Below are 18,835 nucleotides of genomic sequence, written 5' to 3'. Positions count from 1 at the left end.
CTCCAACACTCTACTCAAGAAATTGAATGCAGTCGATAACAGTGCCATCCATTTTGTCACCAAAGCCCCATATACTACCCACCACTGCGACACTGCACATCTATCACTCCAGTGTTTATTTGATATATCGTAATTACCTCTCCACAATAGCCTATTTTATTGCCCTACCTCCCTTATCTTGCCTCACTTGCACACACTGTATATGTACTTTTTTTCCTACTGTATTATTGACTGTATGTTTGTTTATTCCATGTGTAACTCTGTGTTGTATATACAGTGCCTTGCGAAAGTATTCGGCCCCCTTGAACTTTGCGACCTTTTGCCACATTTCAGGCTTCAAACATAAAGATATAAAACTGTATTTTTTTGTGAAGAATCAACAACAAGTGGGACACAATCACGAAGTGGAACGACATTTATTGGATATTTCAAACTTTTTTAACAAATCAAAAACTGAAAAATTGGGCGTGCAAAATTATTCAGCCCCCTTAAGTTAATACTTTGTAGCGCCACCTTTTGCTGCGATTACAGCTGTAAGTCGTTTGGGGTATGTCTCTATCAGTTTTGCACATCGAGAGACTGACATTTTTTCCCATTCCTCCTTGCAAAACAGCTCGAGCTCAGTGAGGTTGGATGGAGAGCATTTGTGAACAGCAGTTTTCAGTTCTTTCCACAGATTCTCGATTGGATTCAGGTCTGGACTTTGACTTGGCCATTCTAACACCTGGATATGTTTATTTTTGAACCATTCCATTGTAGATTTTGCTTTATGTTTTGGATCATTGTCTTGTTGGAAGACAAATCTCCATCCCAGTCTCAGGTCTTTTGCAGACTCCATCAGGTTTTCTTCCAGAATGGTCCTGTATTTGGCTCCATCCATCTTCCCATCAATTTTAACCATCTTCCCTGTCCTTGCTGAAGAAAAGCAGGCCCAAACCATGATGCTGCCACCACCATGTTTGACAGTGGGGATGGTGTGTTCAGCTGTGTTGCTTTTACGCCAAACATAACGTTTTGCATTGTTGCCAAAAAGTTCAATTTTGGTTTCATCTGACCAGAGCACCTTCTTCCACATGTTTGGTGTGTCTCCCAGGTGGCTTGTGGCAAACTTTAAACAACACTTTTTATGGATATCTTTAAGAAATGGCTTTCTTCTTGCCACTCTTCCATAAAGGCCAGATTTGTGCAATATACGACTGATTGTTGTCCTATGGACAGAGTCTCCCACCTCAGCTGTAGATCTCTGCAGTTCTTCCATAGTGACCATGGGCCTCTTGGCTGCATCTCTGATCAGTCTTCTCCTTGTATGAGCTGAAAGTTTAGAGGGACGGCCAGGTCTTGGTAGATTTGCAGTGGTCTGATACTCCTTCCATTTCAATATTATCGCTTGTACAGTGCTCCTTGGGATGTTTAAAGCTTGGGAAATATTTTTGTATCCAAATCCGGCTTTAAACTTCTTCACAACAGTATCTCGGACCTGCCTGGTGCGTTCCTTGTTCTTCATGATGCTCTCTGCGCTTTTAACGGACCTCTGAGACTATCACAGTGCAGGTGAATTTATACGGAGACTTGATTACACACAGGTGGATTGTATTTATCATCATTAGTCATTTAGGTCAACATTGGATCATTCAGAGATCCTCACTGAACTTCTGGAGAGAGTTTGCAAAAGGTCGCTAAGTTCAAGGGGGCCGAATACTTTCGCAAGGCACTGTATCTATATAATAACATAATATATATCTATTTAATAAAATTTTCCTTAAAGTATAATTTATTCTTATTTTATTTACCTCATTGGTAGTTACAGTCTTGTCTCGTCGCTGCAACTCTTGTCGCTGCAACTCATTGACACAATGTCCGCTTAACCCGGAAGCCAGCCGCACCAATGTGTCGGATGAAACACCGTACACCTGGCGACAGTGTCAGTGTGCATTGCGCGATGGGACGCGATGGCGATAGTGCGCGATGGGACACGGACATCTCTGCTAGCCATACCCTCTCCTAACGACGTTGGGCCAATTGTTCACTGCCCCATGCGTCTCCCGGTCGCGGCTGGCTGCGACAGAGCCTGGACTTGAACCAGGATCTCAGCTTAGACCACTGTGCCACTCGGGAGGCCAAAGTATATATTTTTGAGATTGCTAATGTTACTGTTCCCAACAACAAAGATACCTAAATACATGTATTGAAACATTTAATTGAAATACTGTAGAATTCCATTCATTCCTATGGAGGACTGCGCCGACTGGGGCCGACTGTTGGTTTCAAAGCCCCTCAATGGCTAATAGATAGCATCAGTAATCCAAGGTTTCTATACATAATTGGTTATCACACACATGCTGTACTCACATTAACCTGTTCTGGAGATAGAGGCAACAAATAAAGGTCTGCTGTAGATAAATTAAGCCACCCATATAAAAATTGTTGTTAGGGGATCTACTATAATAGTAATATATACATGTTTTAACATTGAAGGGCCAATCAGCAGTTTAAACAATAACAACAGGAACCCCGCCACTGTTTCAGTAGAAAGCAGAGGGATGGGGCTGGAGAAATGTAATCACTCAAATTCATAGACAGGGCTATGGATGCATGGACTGACCATCCATGATATCACAAGTATAGTTTAACCATGTTTTGTTTACAAACATTGGAGTAAAACAAGCTTATATTTTGGGTTCTGATGGGGTACAGCAGTTAAACTAAGCTCATGAGGCGTGTATACGTTATATTTTTTAATAATCTATTGGTACAATTCATTTATAAGTCAAAAAATGGATGTACCAACTTCTGACTGCCCTTTTAATAATTGTTACGTTGTCAAAACGTAACGAGAGCTATGCGGAACTTTTGGTTTGTGGTACAAGCTTTCTAGTCGGACGTATTTTGTAGTAACACCCTTTCAAAATGACTTCCAAAACAGACACAACATGCAAAATATTTTCTTTTCAAGACTACAAATCCTCTCCCGATCCGATTTTCGAGATTTCTGCCGAATGCTTACAACCATCACCAGTTCCGATAATAATAGATAACGGCTCTTTTCAAACAAGGGCCGGTTGGGCATGCAAAGGGGACGAACTAGGCGCACCGCGGCTTCTGTTCAAGTCCGTGGCGGCGAGGAGCAGAGGGGCAGCGCGAAGTGAAACCCAAATCGGCAATGACATTTCTAACCTCGAGCCGGTGAGATGGCTCCTGAAAAGCCAGTTTGACCGAAATGTGGTTGTAAACTTCGAGATACAGGAACTGATGTTTGATTACATATTCAGCCACCTCGGAGTTGTGACTGAGGTAAGGTGTTCAAGTTATGTTGCACAATTTCCTATGTTGCTTGTCCTGTTTAGACCGTTCTGCCTTCTCAGTCTTGAATATAACTTACTGACAACAGTAGCTAACTAGATAGTTGCTCCTTCAAGCACATCTGATGTGGTTTCTCTCCTTTCTCTCCCCTCTTTAGGGCAGTGTTGAACATCCTATAGTGCTCACAGAGGCGCCCTGCAACCCGCTGCACAGTCGCCAGATGATGTCAGAGCTGCTCTTTGAGTGCTACAGAGTTCCTCATGTGTCCTATGGCATAGACTGCCTGTACAGCCTCTACTACAACAATGCTCTCAGCAACCTCACACACCAAAACACCGGCATTGTCCTCTCCTCTGGCTACCACTGCTCTCACATCCTACCCGTTATCAATGGAAGGTAAAACCACTATACAGCAAATCACATTTTATTGGTCACATACACATGGTTAGCAGATGTTATTGCGAGTGTAGCAAAATGCTTGTGCTTCTAGTTACAACAGTGCAGCAAAATCTAACAAGTAATCTAACAATTCCCCAACAACTACCTAATACACACAAATCTAAGTAAAGGAATGGAATAAGACTATATACATATAAATATATGGATGAGCAATGACCAAGCTGCATAGGCAAGATTGTGTAAAATACAAGCATGAACATATGAGATGAGTAATGCAAGATATGTAAACATTATTCAAGTGGCATTATTAAAGTGACTAGTGATCCATTTATTAAAGTGGCCAATGATTTCAAGTCTGTATGTAGGCAGCATCCTCACTGATGGCTGTTTAACAGTCTGATGGCCTTGAAATATAAACTATTTTTCAGTTTCTCTTTCCCAGCTTTGATGCACCTGTACTGACCTCGCCTTCTGGATGGTAGCGGGTTCAGCATTCTAGGTCAGCATTCAACACCATAGTACCCCAATAGGCAGTGGCTCGTGGTTGTTGTCCTTGATGATCTTTTTGGCCTTCCTGTGCCGCGGGTGCTGTAGGTGTCCTGACCTCACCACCCTCTGGAGAGCCCTGCGGTTATGGGCAGTGCAGTTTCTATACCAGGCGGTGATGCAGGCCAACAGGATGCTCTCAATTGTGCATCTGTAAAAGTTTGTGAGGGTTTTAGGTGACAAGCCAAATTTCTTCAGGCTCCTGAGGTTGAGGAGGCGCTGTTGCGCTTTCACCACACTGTATATGTGGGTTGACCATTTCAGTTTGTCCGTGATGTGTACGCCGAGGAACTTAAAACTTTCCACCTTCTCCTCTGCTGTCCCATCAATGTGGATAGGAGGTGCTCCCTCTGCTGTTTCCTGAAGTCCACAATCATCTCCTTTTGTTTTGTTGACTTTAAGTGAGAGGTTGTTTTCCTGACAGCGCACTCCGAGTGCCCTCACCTCCCAATAGGCTGTCTCGTCGTTGTTGGTAATCAAGCCTACTACTGTTGTGTGGTCTGCAAACTTGATGATTGAGTTGGAGGCGTGCATGGCCACGCAGTCATGGGTGAACAGGGAGTACAGGAGGGGGCAGAGCACGCACCCTTGTGGGGCCCAAGTTTTGAGGATCAGCAAAATTGAGATGTTGTTTCCTACTTTCACCACCTGGGGGCGGCCCGTCAGGAAGTCCAGGACCCAGTTGCACAGGGCGGGGTTGAGACCCAGGGCCTCAAGCTTTATAATGAGCTTGGAGGGTACTATGGTGTTGAATGCTGAGCTGTAGTCAATGAACAGCATTCTTACATAGGTATTCCTCTTCTCTAGGTGGGATAGGGCAGTGTGCAGTGTGATGGCGATTACATCATCTGTGGGCCTATGGGGCGGTACGCAAATTCAAGTTGGTCTAGGGTGACAGGTAAGGTGGAGGGGATATGATCCTTGACTAGTCTATCAAAGCACTTCATGATGACAGAAGTGAGTGCTACGGGGTGATAGTAATTTAGTTCAGTTACCTTTGCCTTCTTGGGTACAGGAACAAGGATGGCTAACTTGAAGCATGTGGGGACAGCAGACTGGGATAGGGAAAGATTTAATACAGTGCCTTGCGAAAGTATTCGGCCCCCTTGAACTTTGACCTTTTGCCACATTTCAGGCTTCAAACATAAAGATATAAAACTGTATTTTTTTGTGAAGAATCAACAACAAGTGGGACACAATCATGAAGTGGAACGACATTTATTGGATATTTCAAACTTTTTTAACAAATCAAAAACTGAAAAATTGGGCGTGCAAAATTATTCAGCCCCTTTACTTTCAGTGCAGCAAACTCTCTCCAGAAGTTCAGTGAGGATCTCTGAATGATCCAATGTTGACCTAAATGACTAATGATGATAAATACAATCCACCTGTGTGTAATCAATTCCCCGTATAAATGCACCTGCACTGTGATAGTCTCAGAGGTCCGTTAAAAGCGCAGAGAGCATCATGAAGAACAAGGAACACACCAGGCAGGTCCGAGATACTGTTGTGAAGAAGTTTAAAGCCGGATTTGGATACAAAAAGATTTCCCAAGCTTTAAACATCCCAAGGAGCACTGTGCAAGCGATAATATTGAAATGGAAGGAGTATCAGACCACTGCAAATATACCAAGACCTGGCCGTCCCTCTAAACTTTCAGCTCATACAAGGAGAAGACTGATCAGAGATGCAGCCAAGAGGCCCATGATCACTCTGGATGAACTGCAGAGATCTACAGCTGAGGTGGGAGACTCTGTCCATAGGACAACAATCAATCGTATATTGCACAAATCTGGCCTTTATGGAAGAGTGGCAAGAAGAAAGCCATTTCTTAAAGATATCCATAAAAAGTGTCATTTAAACTTTGCCACAAGCCACCTGGGAGACACACCAAACATGTGGAAGAAGGTGCTCTGGTCAGATGAAACCAAAATTGAACTTTTTGGCAACAATGCAAAACGTTATGTTTGGCGTAAAAGCAACACAGCTGAACACACCATCCCCACTGTCAAACATGGTGGTGGCAGCATCATGGTTTGGGCCTGCTTTTCTTCAGCAGGGACAGGGAAGATGGTTAAAATTGATGGGAAGATGGATGGAGCCAAATACAGGACCATTCTGGAAGAAAACCTGATGGAGTCTGCAAAAGACCTGAGACTGGGACGGAGATTTGTCTTCCAACAAGACAATGATCCAAAACATAAAGCAAAATCTACAATGGAATGGTTCAAAAATAAACATATCCAGGTGTTAGAATGGCCAAGTCAAAGTCCAGACCTGAATCCAATCGAGAATCTGTGGAAAGAACTGAAAACTGCTGTTCACAAATGCTCTCCATCCAACCTCACTGAGCTCGAGCTGTTTTGCAAGGAGGAATGGGAAAAAATGTCAGTCTCTCGATGTGCAAAACTGATAGAGACATACCCCAAGCGACTTACACCTGTAATCGCAGCAAAAGGTGGCGCTACAAAGTATTAACTTAAGGGGGCTGAATAATTTTGCATGCCCAATTTTTCAGTTTTTGATTTAAAAAAGTTTGAAATATCCAATAAATGTCGTTCCACTTCATGATTGTGTCCCACTTGTTGTTGATTCTTCACAAAAAAATACAGTTTTATATATTTATGTTTGAAGCCTGAAATGTGGCAAAAGGTCGCAAAGTTCAAGGGGGCCGAATACTTTCGCAAGGCACTGTATGTCTGTTAACACATCAGCCTGGTCTGCGCATGCTCTGAGGACGCAGCTAGGGATGCCGTCTGGCCTGGCAGCCCTGCGGGGGTTAACACGTTTAAATGTCTTACTCATGTCAGCCATGGAGAAGGAGAGCCCACAGTCCTTGGTAGCACTGTATTATCCTCAAAGCGGGCGAAGAAGGTGTTTAGTTTGTCTGGAAGCAAGACGTCGGTGTCCGTTACGTCACTGGTTTTCTTTTTGTGGTCCGTGATTGTCTGTAGACCCTGCCACATACGTCTCATGTCTGAGCCGTTGAATTGCGATTCCACTTTGTCTCGATACTGACATTTCTCTTGTTTCATTGCCTTGCGGAGGGAATAACTACACTGTTTGTATTAGGCCATATTCCCAGTCAACTTTCCATGGTTGAATGCGGTGGTTTGTGCTTTCAGTTTTGTGCAGATGCTGCCATCTATCCACAGTTTCTTGTTAGGGTAGGTTTTAATAGTCACACTGGGTACAACATCTCCTATGCACTTCCTTATAAACTCACTAACCGAATCAGCGTATAAATCGATATTATTCAATGAGGCTACCCAGAACATATCCCAGTCCGCGTGATCAAAATAATCTTGAAGCGTGGATTCCGATTGGTCAGACCAGCGTTGAATAGTCGTTGTCACATGTATATCCTGTTTGAGTTTCTGGCTATAGGAAGGGAGGAGCAAAATGGAGTCGTGATCAGATAGATTTGCTGAGGGAGGGCCTTGTATGCATCGCCGAAGTTAGAGTAGCAGTGGTCCAGAGTTTTGCCAGCGAGAGTACTGCAATCAATATGCTGGTAGAATTTAGGTAGCCTTGTTCTTAAGTTTGCTTTGTTAAAATCCCCAGCTACAATAAGTGCAGCCTCAGGATATATGGTTTCCAGTTTGTATAAAGTCTAGTGAAGTTCTTTTAGGGCCGTCGTGGTATCGGCATGAGGGGGGATATACACGGCTGTGACTATAACCGAAGGATAATACGATCGGCATTTCATTGTGAGGAATTCTAGGTCAGGTGAACAAAAGGACTTGAGTTTCTGTATGTTGTTACAATTACACCATGAGTCGTTAATCATGAAACATACACCCCCGCCCTTCTTCTTCCCAGAGAGATGTTTATTTATGTCGACGCGGCGCACAAAGAATCCCGGTGGCTGTACCGACTCCAATAGCATATCCCGAGAGACCCATATTTCCGTGAAACAGAGTATATTACCAGTCGATATTACTTACCAAGCCAAGCAGACAGACCCAGCGCCAGGATAAAGTGATTAAGGGTGCAGTTGAAATCGGTGAGAGGGGAAATGTTTTTTGGGGTTCTTGCATTGGAATTATATTGAATTCTGCTTATATCACGCTATACCACAATAAACACCAACTTCAAATTCCGAGAACATTGTGAGCTTTTGAAGTGACAGGTTGCTGCCAAATCTGTAGCCCATCTCCCCTACGCTGTATCAGCACAATGGACAGTGCCCTACACACTAAAGAAAGGTCATTTTGGAAATGAATGTAGGCTACCAGACAGATAGGGTAATTCACCTATTACAAACAGCCTATGTGAATGCAGCCAAACACAGCTGTCTCACCAAAATAATGCAAACTAAATGCTGAAAGTAGAAACCTAGTAACTCATGCAAAACAAAAAAACAGAATTGATAGTTTGGCTTAGAATACCGACACAACTGCAAATGCAAACAAATGAATGTGAACAGAACAGGGGTAGGCCTACTATAGGCTTATAAACAAAATATCAGATCGATAAAGGCATAATACAATCTATATTTAGACTAGTTACATTAACAGTAAACAAACAAACGCAGTAAACTAAAGGCGAATGCAAATAACCAAAACATAGCCTACAGCCTACGACAGTGAGACGCAGTCATGCACAGCTGTCTTGCCAAATAAATAGACCCATAGGTAGGCCTATTTCAAACATGGATGCAGCTCATGAGTTCAGCAACATGTTGCGATACTGCACTATACACTTCTGTGGATCAAATTCGACCCACCCACTCAATCAATTAAGCAATGCCGGCCTACCACAAACACGTTTTCAATACACACAGTTCCATTTACAACCACGAAAAGCAATAGGCTACCAAGAAAGCTTACATTCTATTTCTATAATGAAACATGCCTATGCATTATAATTATATTGAATTATGCTTAGATCACCCTATACCACAATAAACAGAAAAGTTCAAATGCCGAGACCATTGAGTGCTTTTGACCAAGAAGTGACAGGTTGGCACTCTATCGGCACCACGACAGCGCCCCTACACACGAAGCAAGGTTGGTTTTGGCAATGAAAATAAAGACTGGCTAAATAAGTCATTTTGCCATTTCTTACCCTAGGGTTTTGCTGAGAATGACACCACTTTATACCACCAAGATGTTGATCAAAATCTACCAGCTAAATCATTTCTTACCCATTTCCGAAGAGTTGCAGCCTCCTTGACGATCTGTTGAACGTCCTGAGTAATTGATCATTCAATACTTCCCCAAAAATATTCTTGTAAGATCCCCCTCTAATGCCAGTTGGATTAGTTGAGATTTCCTTGGGTGTAGCATGAGTCGTCGGTGCTGACTGAACACATTTGCCGAAGTGGAAAAGGAATTCTTAACAGCTGCCTGTCATGAACAAGTGTTGACACCTCAGCTTCCATTAGGGCTGTCCATGGCCTAGAGCCAATTTATCTGACCATTTCTACCGGTGTACATGCCAGTTCTGATTTTTACATGCACATTTTCGTGGAAGAGTTTCATTTAATTTATAATGAAGTCTTTGTATCTCAAAATCATTGCATGTGGTTAATCAAAATTCTAAAAGTAACTTCTATTGCCATTGACAACTATGTAAAAAATAGCCTACGTTAAGCTAACAAATAAAAACAGCCTGCAGGTAGAAAAAAAATCCTGATTTAAAAATAAATATCCTATAAATCACATTGGCTATGCATGGCCTGTCTGCAAGGAACTTGAAACATTGTATTCACTTGGTTCCAGCCTGAAGCTCATGCTAGCAAACTTGCAACATTGTATAAAATATTCTGGGCCCTCAGAGTTACCTGCTCCAGTGAGCTCAGGATAGACACAGCTGTAGGTTATTTGGGCAAGGGATAAGAAGTAACCAGGTAGGCCTATTTTATGACGTTTCCACTAGATCAGAGCATTACATTAAGAATCCACTAATTTGAAAGAGTGTCCACATACTTTTGTATATATAGTGTATTTAATCACAGTGTGCTTAAAGCATCAGACAAGCTCAGTAGCCTACATATAGTTGATTTTATTAAAACACATACAGTTGGGTGTGTTTATATAGTGAAAAATACACAAAAAATATTGGTCGAAAGAACCAGCGATTATAGGTCGACCAAATGTTTTTTTTTGTCGGGGACAGCCTTACACTCAATCATTAGAACCTTTTTGCTATTTTGATTTAGGGACACAAAACTTAAACTGAGATGGCACAAGTTTCAACGGAGGGGGCTAAGCCTCATTTTGCCCCCTTGTCTAGCTCACCAACAGAGCTGTTTTTATCAAGATACAAATATCCTGGGCTTTTTCATTTGGTGCATACAGACACAGCTTGGCTACACTTTAACTGCGAAGCATCCACGGTGCGCTCTCATATGGAACTCAGCGAGGACTCTTACTTTTGTAACTAATTTGTAAACATTTTAACAATGTGATTTAACCGATTTGAAGTTGTGAAAATAGATGGTAAAAATGCAGAATGGTGTTAAATGCCTGCAAACAGCTTGGGGAGTTAAATTATTTCACAGATTTAATCATGTAATATTAGGCTTACTGATTATTTCTTTGACAGTCCACGAGCTACCGGACATGAAGTTTTCTGCTAATGTGCAACATTTGGTAGGCTGATGGAAGGCTACTCAGAGTCAGAGTCTGTGCTACAGAGACGCCTAATCTCAACATGCCGTGCTCATCATGTGAAATGAGTTTGCTGGTGGTACACGCAGCTCAACTGATATGTAACAACACCACAGGACATGAAACAACGATGCAAATGTAACAGCAGCACAACAAAATAGATAAAACATGTATTTTTCAAATGGTGCAACTAGTGCTTTCTAACTGCACTGAACCAAAATAGTGGGGCGGGAGTGAAGCAACACTTTCCAGTCAGCAAAACCATTCATCTTGTGGTGATGGGGGTGGGAAATGCGGTCTGTTAATTATTATATCATATATTAGATGGATGTACAGTGGGGCAAAAAAGTATTTAGTCAGCCACCAATTGTGCAAGTTCTCCCACTAAAAAAGATGAGAGAGGCCTGTAATTTTCATTATACGTACACTTCAACTATGACAGACAAAATTAGAGAAAAAAACAGAAAATCACATTGTAGGATTTTTAATGAATTTATTTGCAAATTATGGTGGAAAAGAAGTATTTGGTCACCTACAAACAAGCAAGATTTCTGGCTCTCACAGACCTGTAACTTCTTCTTTAAGAGGCTCCTCTGTCCTCCACTCGTTACCTGTATTAACGGCACCTGTTTGAACTTGTTATCAGTATAAAAGACACATGTCCACAACCTCAAACAGTCACACTCCAAACTCCACTATGGCCAAGACCAAAGAGCTGTCAAATGACTCCAGAAACAAAATTGTAGACCTGCACCAGACTGGGAAGACTGAATCTGCAATAGGTAAGCAGCTTGGTTTGAAGAAATCAACTGTGGGAGCAATTATTAGGAAATGGAAGACATACAAGACCACTGATAATCTCCCTCGATCTGGGGCTCCACGCAAGATCTCACCCCGTGGGGTCAAAATTATCACAAGAACGGTGAGCAAAAATCCCAGAACCACACGGGGGGACCTGGCTGTTTTTCTGCAAAGGGACCAGGACGACTGATCCGTGTAAAGGAAAAAATGAATGGGGCCATGTATCGTGAGATTTTGAGTGAAAACCTCCTTCCATCAGCAAGGGCATTGAAGATGAAACTTGGCTGGGTCTTTCAGCATGACAATGATCCCAAACACACCGCCCGGGCAACGAAGCATTTCAAGGCCCTGCAGTGGCCTAGCCAGTCTCCAGATCTCAACCCCATAGAAAATCTTTGGAGGGAGTTGAAAGTCCGTGTTGCCCAGCAACAGCCCCAAAACATCACTGCTCTAGAGGAGATCTGCATGGAGGAATGGGCCAAAATACCAGCAACAGTGTGTGAAAACCTTGTGAAGACTTACAGAAAACGTTTGACCTCTGTCATTACCAACAAAGGGTATATAACAAAGTATTGAGAAACTTTTGTTATTGACCAAATACTTATTTTCCACCATAATTTGCAAATAAATTCATTAAAAATCCTATAATGTGATTTTCTGGATTTGTTTTTCTCATTTTGTCTGTCTGTCATAGTTGAAGTGTACATTACAGGCCTCTCTCATCTTTTTAAGTGGGAGAACTTGCACAATTGGTGGCTGACTAAATACTTTTTTTTGCCCCACTGTATCTATTTTAATACAGACTTGCTCAAAACATTACCAATCATTTGAAAATGACAAATTACCAAATGGATCATGATTACTTTCTGGTAAAAAAAAAGTGGAGGTGCAAAAACACAAATTTGCATCCCTATTTTGAAAGTGGGGGTGCAGCTTGCACTGTTTGCTCCATTGCTCAGGCGTGCCTATGTGCCATTTTAACACATGCCACACAACTTGTAACATTCTTTCCTCTGGTGTTTCCCCAGGCTGGATGCAGGGAACTGTAAGCGTGTGAACGTGGGCGGGAGCCAGGCGGCCTCGTATCTCCAGCGTCTACTCCAGCTGAAGTACCCTGGTCACCTGGCTGCCGTCACCCTCAGCCGCATGGAGGAGCTGCTCCACGAACACAGCTACACAGCCACAGACTACCACCAAGGTCTGCCTGCCATGAGGCCAGAGATGTAGTGAGATTATATGAAACAGTAACTGTGATGCTTTACTTTATATGTGACTCATTTTTCTCTCTCTCTCTCTCTCTCTCTCTCTCTCTCGCTCTCTCTGTGTGTCTCTCTCTCTCTCTGTGTCTCTCTCGCTCTCTCTCTCTCTCTCGGTGTCTCTCTCTCTCTCGGTGTGTCTCTCTCTCTCTGTGTCTCTCTCTCTCGGTGTCTCTCAGAGCTGGAGAAGTGGCGCAGTGTAGAGTTCTATGAGCAGGAGGTGCACCGCATGCAGCTGCCCTTCTCTGCCAAGGGGCTGGGCGGCGTGGTGAGTGTGGAGGAGAGGCAGGAGAGACGCACCCAGCAGCTGCGCAGGCTACAGGAGATCAACGCCCGGCGCAGGGAGGAGAAGCTACAGCAGGACCAAGAGCGGTTGGATAAACTACTGACAGTGCAGGCAAGAACCATTACCTTTTAACGACTTGGTCAGCTATGAACCTTAACCTCGACCCCCTTTCTCCCCTAAACCACCACATTTCACTCATAGACCTAAGCTCTAAAGCTTTCCTTATCATTTTAACCACCAGTCGTATCCATTGAGGTAAACCGTCAGTGTGTGTGTGTGTGTGTGTGTGTGTGTGTGTGTGTGTGTGTGTGTGTGTGTGTGTGTGTGTGTGTGTGTGTGTGTGTGTGTGTGTGTGTGTGTGTGTGTGTGTGTGTGTGTGCTTGGTCATGTGCGTAGGAGCTATTGGAGGACGGCTACCTGGAGCAGTTCCATAAGAACCTGGTACAGCTGAATATGGACTCTGCTGAGGAGCTGCAGTCCTACATCAACAAGCTGAGCCTGGTGGTGGAGCAGGGCAGGCAGCGGCTCTTACAGGTGATCATAGGGGCTAGCAAACGATAGCATTGAGTTAGGATGGCAACGATGTCCAACAAAACAGCCTAGACTATGACAACATATCACAGTGTTGGGAATAATGTTGGTGTTAAACTAATTGACAAGTAAGACATCTTTCTCTGTCAGGCCTCAGAAATGGAGCAGCCAATGGACGAAGGGGACGGGGTGACAGAGATGGATCCAGACTTCAGCGAGGAAAACACAGAGACAGAAAAACCTGTGCAGGTAAAGCAATATTCTCTATTATTTTAATGGTATAAACACAACAGTCTGAACCACATTCATACTGAACGAAATATAGATTGTGATTAAACCTCTTCTGATGGAGGCTCCACTAGCCCTGTTGACGACCTCCTCTCGCCACAGCCGGTGTTTAACATGGCAGAGTACCATCAGCTGTTTGTGGGCACGGAGCGCCTGCGAGTCTCAGAGATCCTCTTCCAGCCGTCGCTGATAGGAGAAGACCAGATGGGCATGATGGAGACGCTGCAGTATGTCTTAGCCGGGTAATCTACTGCACATTTCTTCGCTATACATGTTTGATTGTACTTTTTATTTTTATTTTTTAAACAACACGCAGATGGCCACAATAACTAGAGCATGATTCACATAGTAGCTGAAGAGGTTGATCATAGTTTGCATGACTTGACTGTGTGCAGGTATACTCCTGAGCAGCAGGAGGCACTGGCCCATAATGTGTTCCTGACGGGAGGGAACCTACAGTATCCAGGTATGAAGGAGAGGATAGAGAGAGAGCTGCTGGCCATGAGGCCCTTCCAGTCGCACTTCCAGGTATAGTAAACGTCGGTGTGTGTGGGAATTTACTGCTCCGAAGGACACCGTTGTGTCATGCAATTTATATTGGTTCATGTTGAGACAAAGAATATTCTATACCAGCAGTATAAATACACAGTCACCTATACAAGTCTTAATTTAAACAATATGGTGATAAGGAGAGAACCATATTACAACTTACAGAACATTGGGAAAGTATTCAGGCCCCTTGACTTTTTCCACATTTTGTTACGTTACTACTTTATTCTAAAATAGATTTTTTATTTTTATTTTATCCCCTCATCAATCTACACACAATACCCCATAATGACAAAGCAAAAGCAGTTTTTTTTGTTGAAATATCATATTTACATAAGTATTCAGACCCTTTACTCAGTACTTTGTCGAAGCACCTTTGGCAGCGATTACAGCCCCGAGTCTTCTTGGGTATGATGCTACAAGCTTGGCACACCTGTATTTGGGGAGTTTCTCACATTCTTCTCTGCAGATCCACTCAAGCTCTGTCAGGTTGGATGGGGAGCGTCGTTGCAAAGCTATTTTCAAGTCTCTCCAGAGATGTTCGATAAGGGTTCAAGTCCGGGCTCTGGCTGTGCCACTCAAGGACATTTAGAGACTTGTCCCGAAGCCACTCCTGCGTTGTCTTGGCTGTGTGCTTAGGGTCATTGTCCTGTTGGCAGGTGAACTTTCACCCCAGTTTGAGATCCTGAGCGCTCTGAAGCAGGTTTTCATCAAGGATCTCCCTGTACTTTGCTCCGTTCATCTTTCCCTCGATCCTGACTAGTCTCCCAGTCCCTGCTGCTGAAAAACATCCCCACAGCACGATGCTGCCACCACCATCCATAGGGATGTTGCCAGGTTTCCTCCAGACGTGACATTTGGCATTCAGGCCAAAGAGTTCAATCTTGGTTTCATCAGACCAGAGAATCTTGTTTCTCATGGTCTGACAGTCCTTTAGGTGCCTTTTGGCAAACTCCCAAGTGGGCTGTCATGTGCCTTTTACTGAGGAGTTGCTTCCGTCTGGCCACTGTACCATAAAGGCCTGATTGGTGGAGTGCTGCAGTGATGGTTGTCCTTCTGGAAGGTTCTCCCATCTCCACAGAGGAACTCTGGAGCTCTGCCAGAGTGCCCATGGGGTTCTTGGTCACCTCCCTGACAAAGGCCCTTCTCCCCCGATTGCTCAGTTTGGCTGGGTGGCCAGCTATAGGAATAGTCTTGTTGGTTCCAAACTTCTTCCATCTAAGAATGATGGAGGTCACTGTGTTCTTTGGGACCTTCAATGCTGCAGAAATGTTTTGGTACCCTTCCCCAGATCTGTGCCTCGACACAATCCTGTCTCGGAGCTCTACGGACAATTCCTTCAACGTCATGGCTTAGTTTTTTGCTCTGACATGCACTGTCAACTGTGGGACCTTATATAGACAGGTGTGTACCAACCAATTGATTTTACCACGGGTGGACTCCAATGAAGTTGTAGAAACATCTCAAGGGTGATCAATGAAAACAGGATGCACCTGACCTCAATTTTGAGTCTCATAGCAAAGAGTCTGAATACTTATGTAAATAAGGTATTTCTGTTTTTTATTTTTTGTACATTTGCAAATGTAAAAATCTGGTTTTCGCTTTGATGACATTTTTTATTTAACCTTTATTTATCTAGGCAAGTCAGTTAAGAACAAATTCTTATTTACAATGACGGCCTACACTGGCCAAACCCGGACGATGCTGGGCCAATTGTGCGCCGCCCTATGGGACTCACAATCACATCCGGTTGTGATACAGCCTGGAATCGAACCAGGGTCTGTAGTGACGCCTCTAGCACTGAGAGGCAGTGCCTTAGACCCCGACGCCACACGGGAGCCCTGAGCGATTGAAACAAATATTTTAATACATTTTAGGATAAGGTTGTAACGTAACAAAATGTGGAAAACTGAAGTGGTCTGAATACTTTCTGAATGGACTGTAGTTGAGCAGCATAGTACACTGTTTTGACTCTGCTCTCCAGGTGATGATGGCGTCGCGGCCTGCGGTGGATGCCTGGTACGGGGCTCGGGACTGGGCCTTGGAGCACCCCCCTGGCGGGGAGGGCTGGATCAGCCGGCAGGACTACGAGGAGAAGGGCGGTGAGTATCTGAGCGAGCACTGTGCCTCCAACGTCTTCATCCCCATGAAGATCGCCAAACCAGTCCCGCGCCTTGCTGAACCTCTGTTAGTGCCCATTACCACGATGACAGCAGCTTCCCCCGACAGTGTTTCAGCCTCTCCATCAACCTTCACCTTGGCACCGACCCAAACTTGAACTCCTCCACTTTCTCTCATGAGCACTTATGGGAAATAGCATAACTAGGTGGGTGCATCTCACTGTATATATCATGGTGCTGTGCATTTTGGGATTTCAAATTAGCACAGATGATGATGGACCAATGGACCACTCATGTTGAATGGTTACAACTTTAGACCAGTCTGAAGGCATTGGGCTGTTTGGTTGTGTTAGTCCTTTTTATACTTCATCACATAAATGATTTTGTTTTTTTACCTGTGGAGTTTTTATAATACAATCAAGCTATGTTTCAGATTCAGTCAAGGATATGTTGTCAACCAAACACCTAGATACCACAAGCTGGCATTTGCTGTAAAATATTACAATAAAAACATACTTTTTGTATAAGACTGTCAAGTTCCTCTTTGTTGTATGCTGTATCTAGAAGAGCGAAATCCATATCCACATGAGTATTACTGCAGTACACTATTGTGCCACAGGGTGGTGTTAGTCTACAGTACAGTAGATTTTTTTCCCCCACACACACCTTTGACCAAACAACTGAATGCTCAGCCAATACAAGCTCTTCAGCAGCTTGTAAAGCACCATTGGCCGCATTACTGGGATGTAGGAACATCCCCTTTCTTACAGATGTTTTGTTATAGAGATACACATAGAGTTAGATCTCTATTGTAGTATTGCCACACTGTGTCATGTTAGATATATAGTGCCTTCAGGAAGTATTCATACCCCTTGACTTATTCCACATTTAGTTGTTAGCCTGAATTTAAAATGTATTAATTTTATTTATTTTTTCTCACCCAACTACACACAATAACCCATAATGACAAAGTGAAAACGTGTTTCTAGAAATGTATTGAAAATGAAATGCAGATATCTAATTTACATAAGTATTCACAGCCCCGAGTCAATACTTTGTAGAAGCACCTTTGCCAAAGATTACAGCTGTGAGTCTTTCTGGGTAAGTCTTTAAGAGCTTTCGAAACCAGGATTGTGCAACATTTTCCCATTAATCTTTTCAAAATTCTTCAAGCGCTGTCAAATTGATTGTTGAATCATTGCTAGACAACCATTTTCAGGTCTTGCCATAGATTTTAAAGTAGATTTAAGTCAAAACTGTAACTTGGCCACTCAGGAACATGTTTTCTGGTAAGCAATTTCATGTTTTCTTGGTAAGCAATTCCAGTTTATATGTGGCCTTGTGTTTTAAGTTATTGTCCTGCTGAGAGGTGCATTCATCTCCCAGTGTCTGGTGGAAGGCAGACTGAACCAGGTTTTCCTCTAGGATTTTGCCTATGCTTAGCTCCATTCCGTTTATTTTTTTAATGATGAAAAACTCCCCAGTCCTTCACGATTACATGCATACCCATAACATGATGCAGCCACTACTCTGCTTGATATTACGGAGAGTGGTGCTCAGTAATGTGTTGTATTAGATCTACCCCCAACATTAACACCTTGTATTCAGGATAAAAAGTTAATTGCTTTGCCACATTCTTTGCAGTATAACTTTAGTGCCTAGTGGCAAACAGAATGCATGTTTTGGAACATTGTTATTCTGTACAGGCTTCCTTCTTTTCACTCTGTCATTTAGGTTAGTAGTGTGGTGTAACTACAATGTTGTTGATTCATCCTCAGTTTTCTCCTTTCACAGCCATTAAACTTTGTAACTGTTTTAAAGTCACCGTTGGCCTCTTGGTGAAATCACTGAGCTGTTTCCTTCCTCTCCAGCAACTGAGTTAGATATGGATGCCTGTATCTTTGTAGTGACTGGGTGTATTAGTACACCATCCAAAGTGTAATTTAATAACTTCACCATGCTCAAAGTGATATTCAATGTCAGCTTTTCTTTTCTTTTTTTTTTACCCATTTACCAATAGGTACCTTTCTTTGGGAGATATTGGAAAACCTCCCTGGTCTTTGTGGTTGAATCTGTGTTTGAAATTCATTGCTCGACTGAGGGACCTTACAGATAATTGAAAGTCTGGGGTACAGAGATGAG

General features: G+C 43.1%; 1 protein-coding gene across 1 annotated transcript; it reads left to right on the top strand.

The window, feature by feature from the left end:
- The first annotated feature begins 2,856 nt into the window (after window positions 1–2,856).
- Window positions 2,857–17,217, top strand: actr5 (actin related protein 5). Its single transcript, XM_021615649.3, has 9 exons — window positions 2,857–3,291; window positions 3,458–3,696; window positions 12,692–12,861; window positions 13,099–13,316; window positions 13,602–13,739; window positions 13,887–13,985; window positions 14,127–14,266; window positions 14,420–14,552; window positions 16,558–17,217. Exons 1-9 carry the CDS (start codon window positions 2,908–2,910, stop codon window positions 16,849–16,851), a joined length of 1,815 nt encoding a protein of 604 aa, XP_021471324.3. The 5' UTR covers window positions 2,857–2,907; the 3' UTR covers window positions 16,852–17,217.
- The last annotated feature ends 1,618 nt before the right edge of the window (window positions 17,218–18,835 follow it).

This window comes from Oncorhynchus mykiss, chromosome 9, assembly GCF_057628025.1.
Source record: "Oncorhynchus mykiss isolate SJ-2025 chromosome 9, ASM5762802v1, whole genome shotgun sequence".
Classification (NCBI taxonomy): Eukaryota; Metazoa; Chordata; class Actinopteri; order Salmoniformes; family Salmonidae; genus Oncorhynchus; species Oncorhynchus mykiss.
Note: the sequence above shows the minus strand (reverse complement) of the source record. Positions and strands in the feature narration are given on the sequence as shown.

Bases quoted from the DNA above. Each gene is read 5' to 3' on its own strand.
- actr5 (XM_021615649.3), top strand. From the start codon at position 2,908: ATGACTTCCAAAACAGACACAACATGCAAAATATTTTCTTTTCAAGAC. The intron at 3,697-12,691 runs GTAAAACCACTA...GTGTTTCCCCAG, and splicing joins CTACCCGTTATCAATGGAAG to GCTGGATGCAGGGAACTGTA. The intron at 14,553-16,557 runs GTATAGTAAACG...TCTGCTCTCCAG, and splicing joins CCTTCCAGTCGCACTTCCAG to GTGATGATGGCGTCGCGGCC.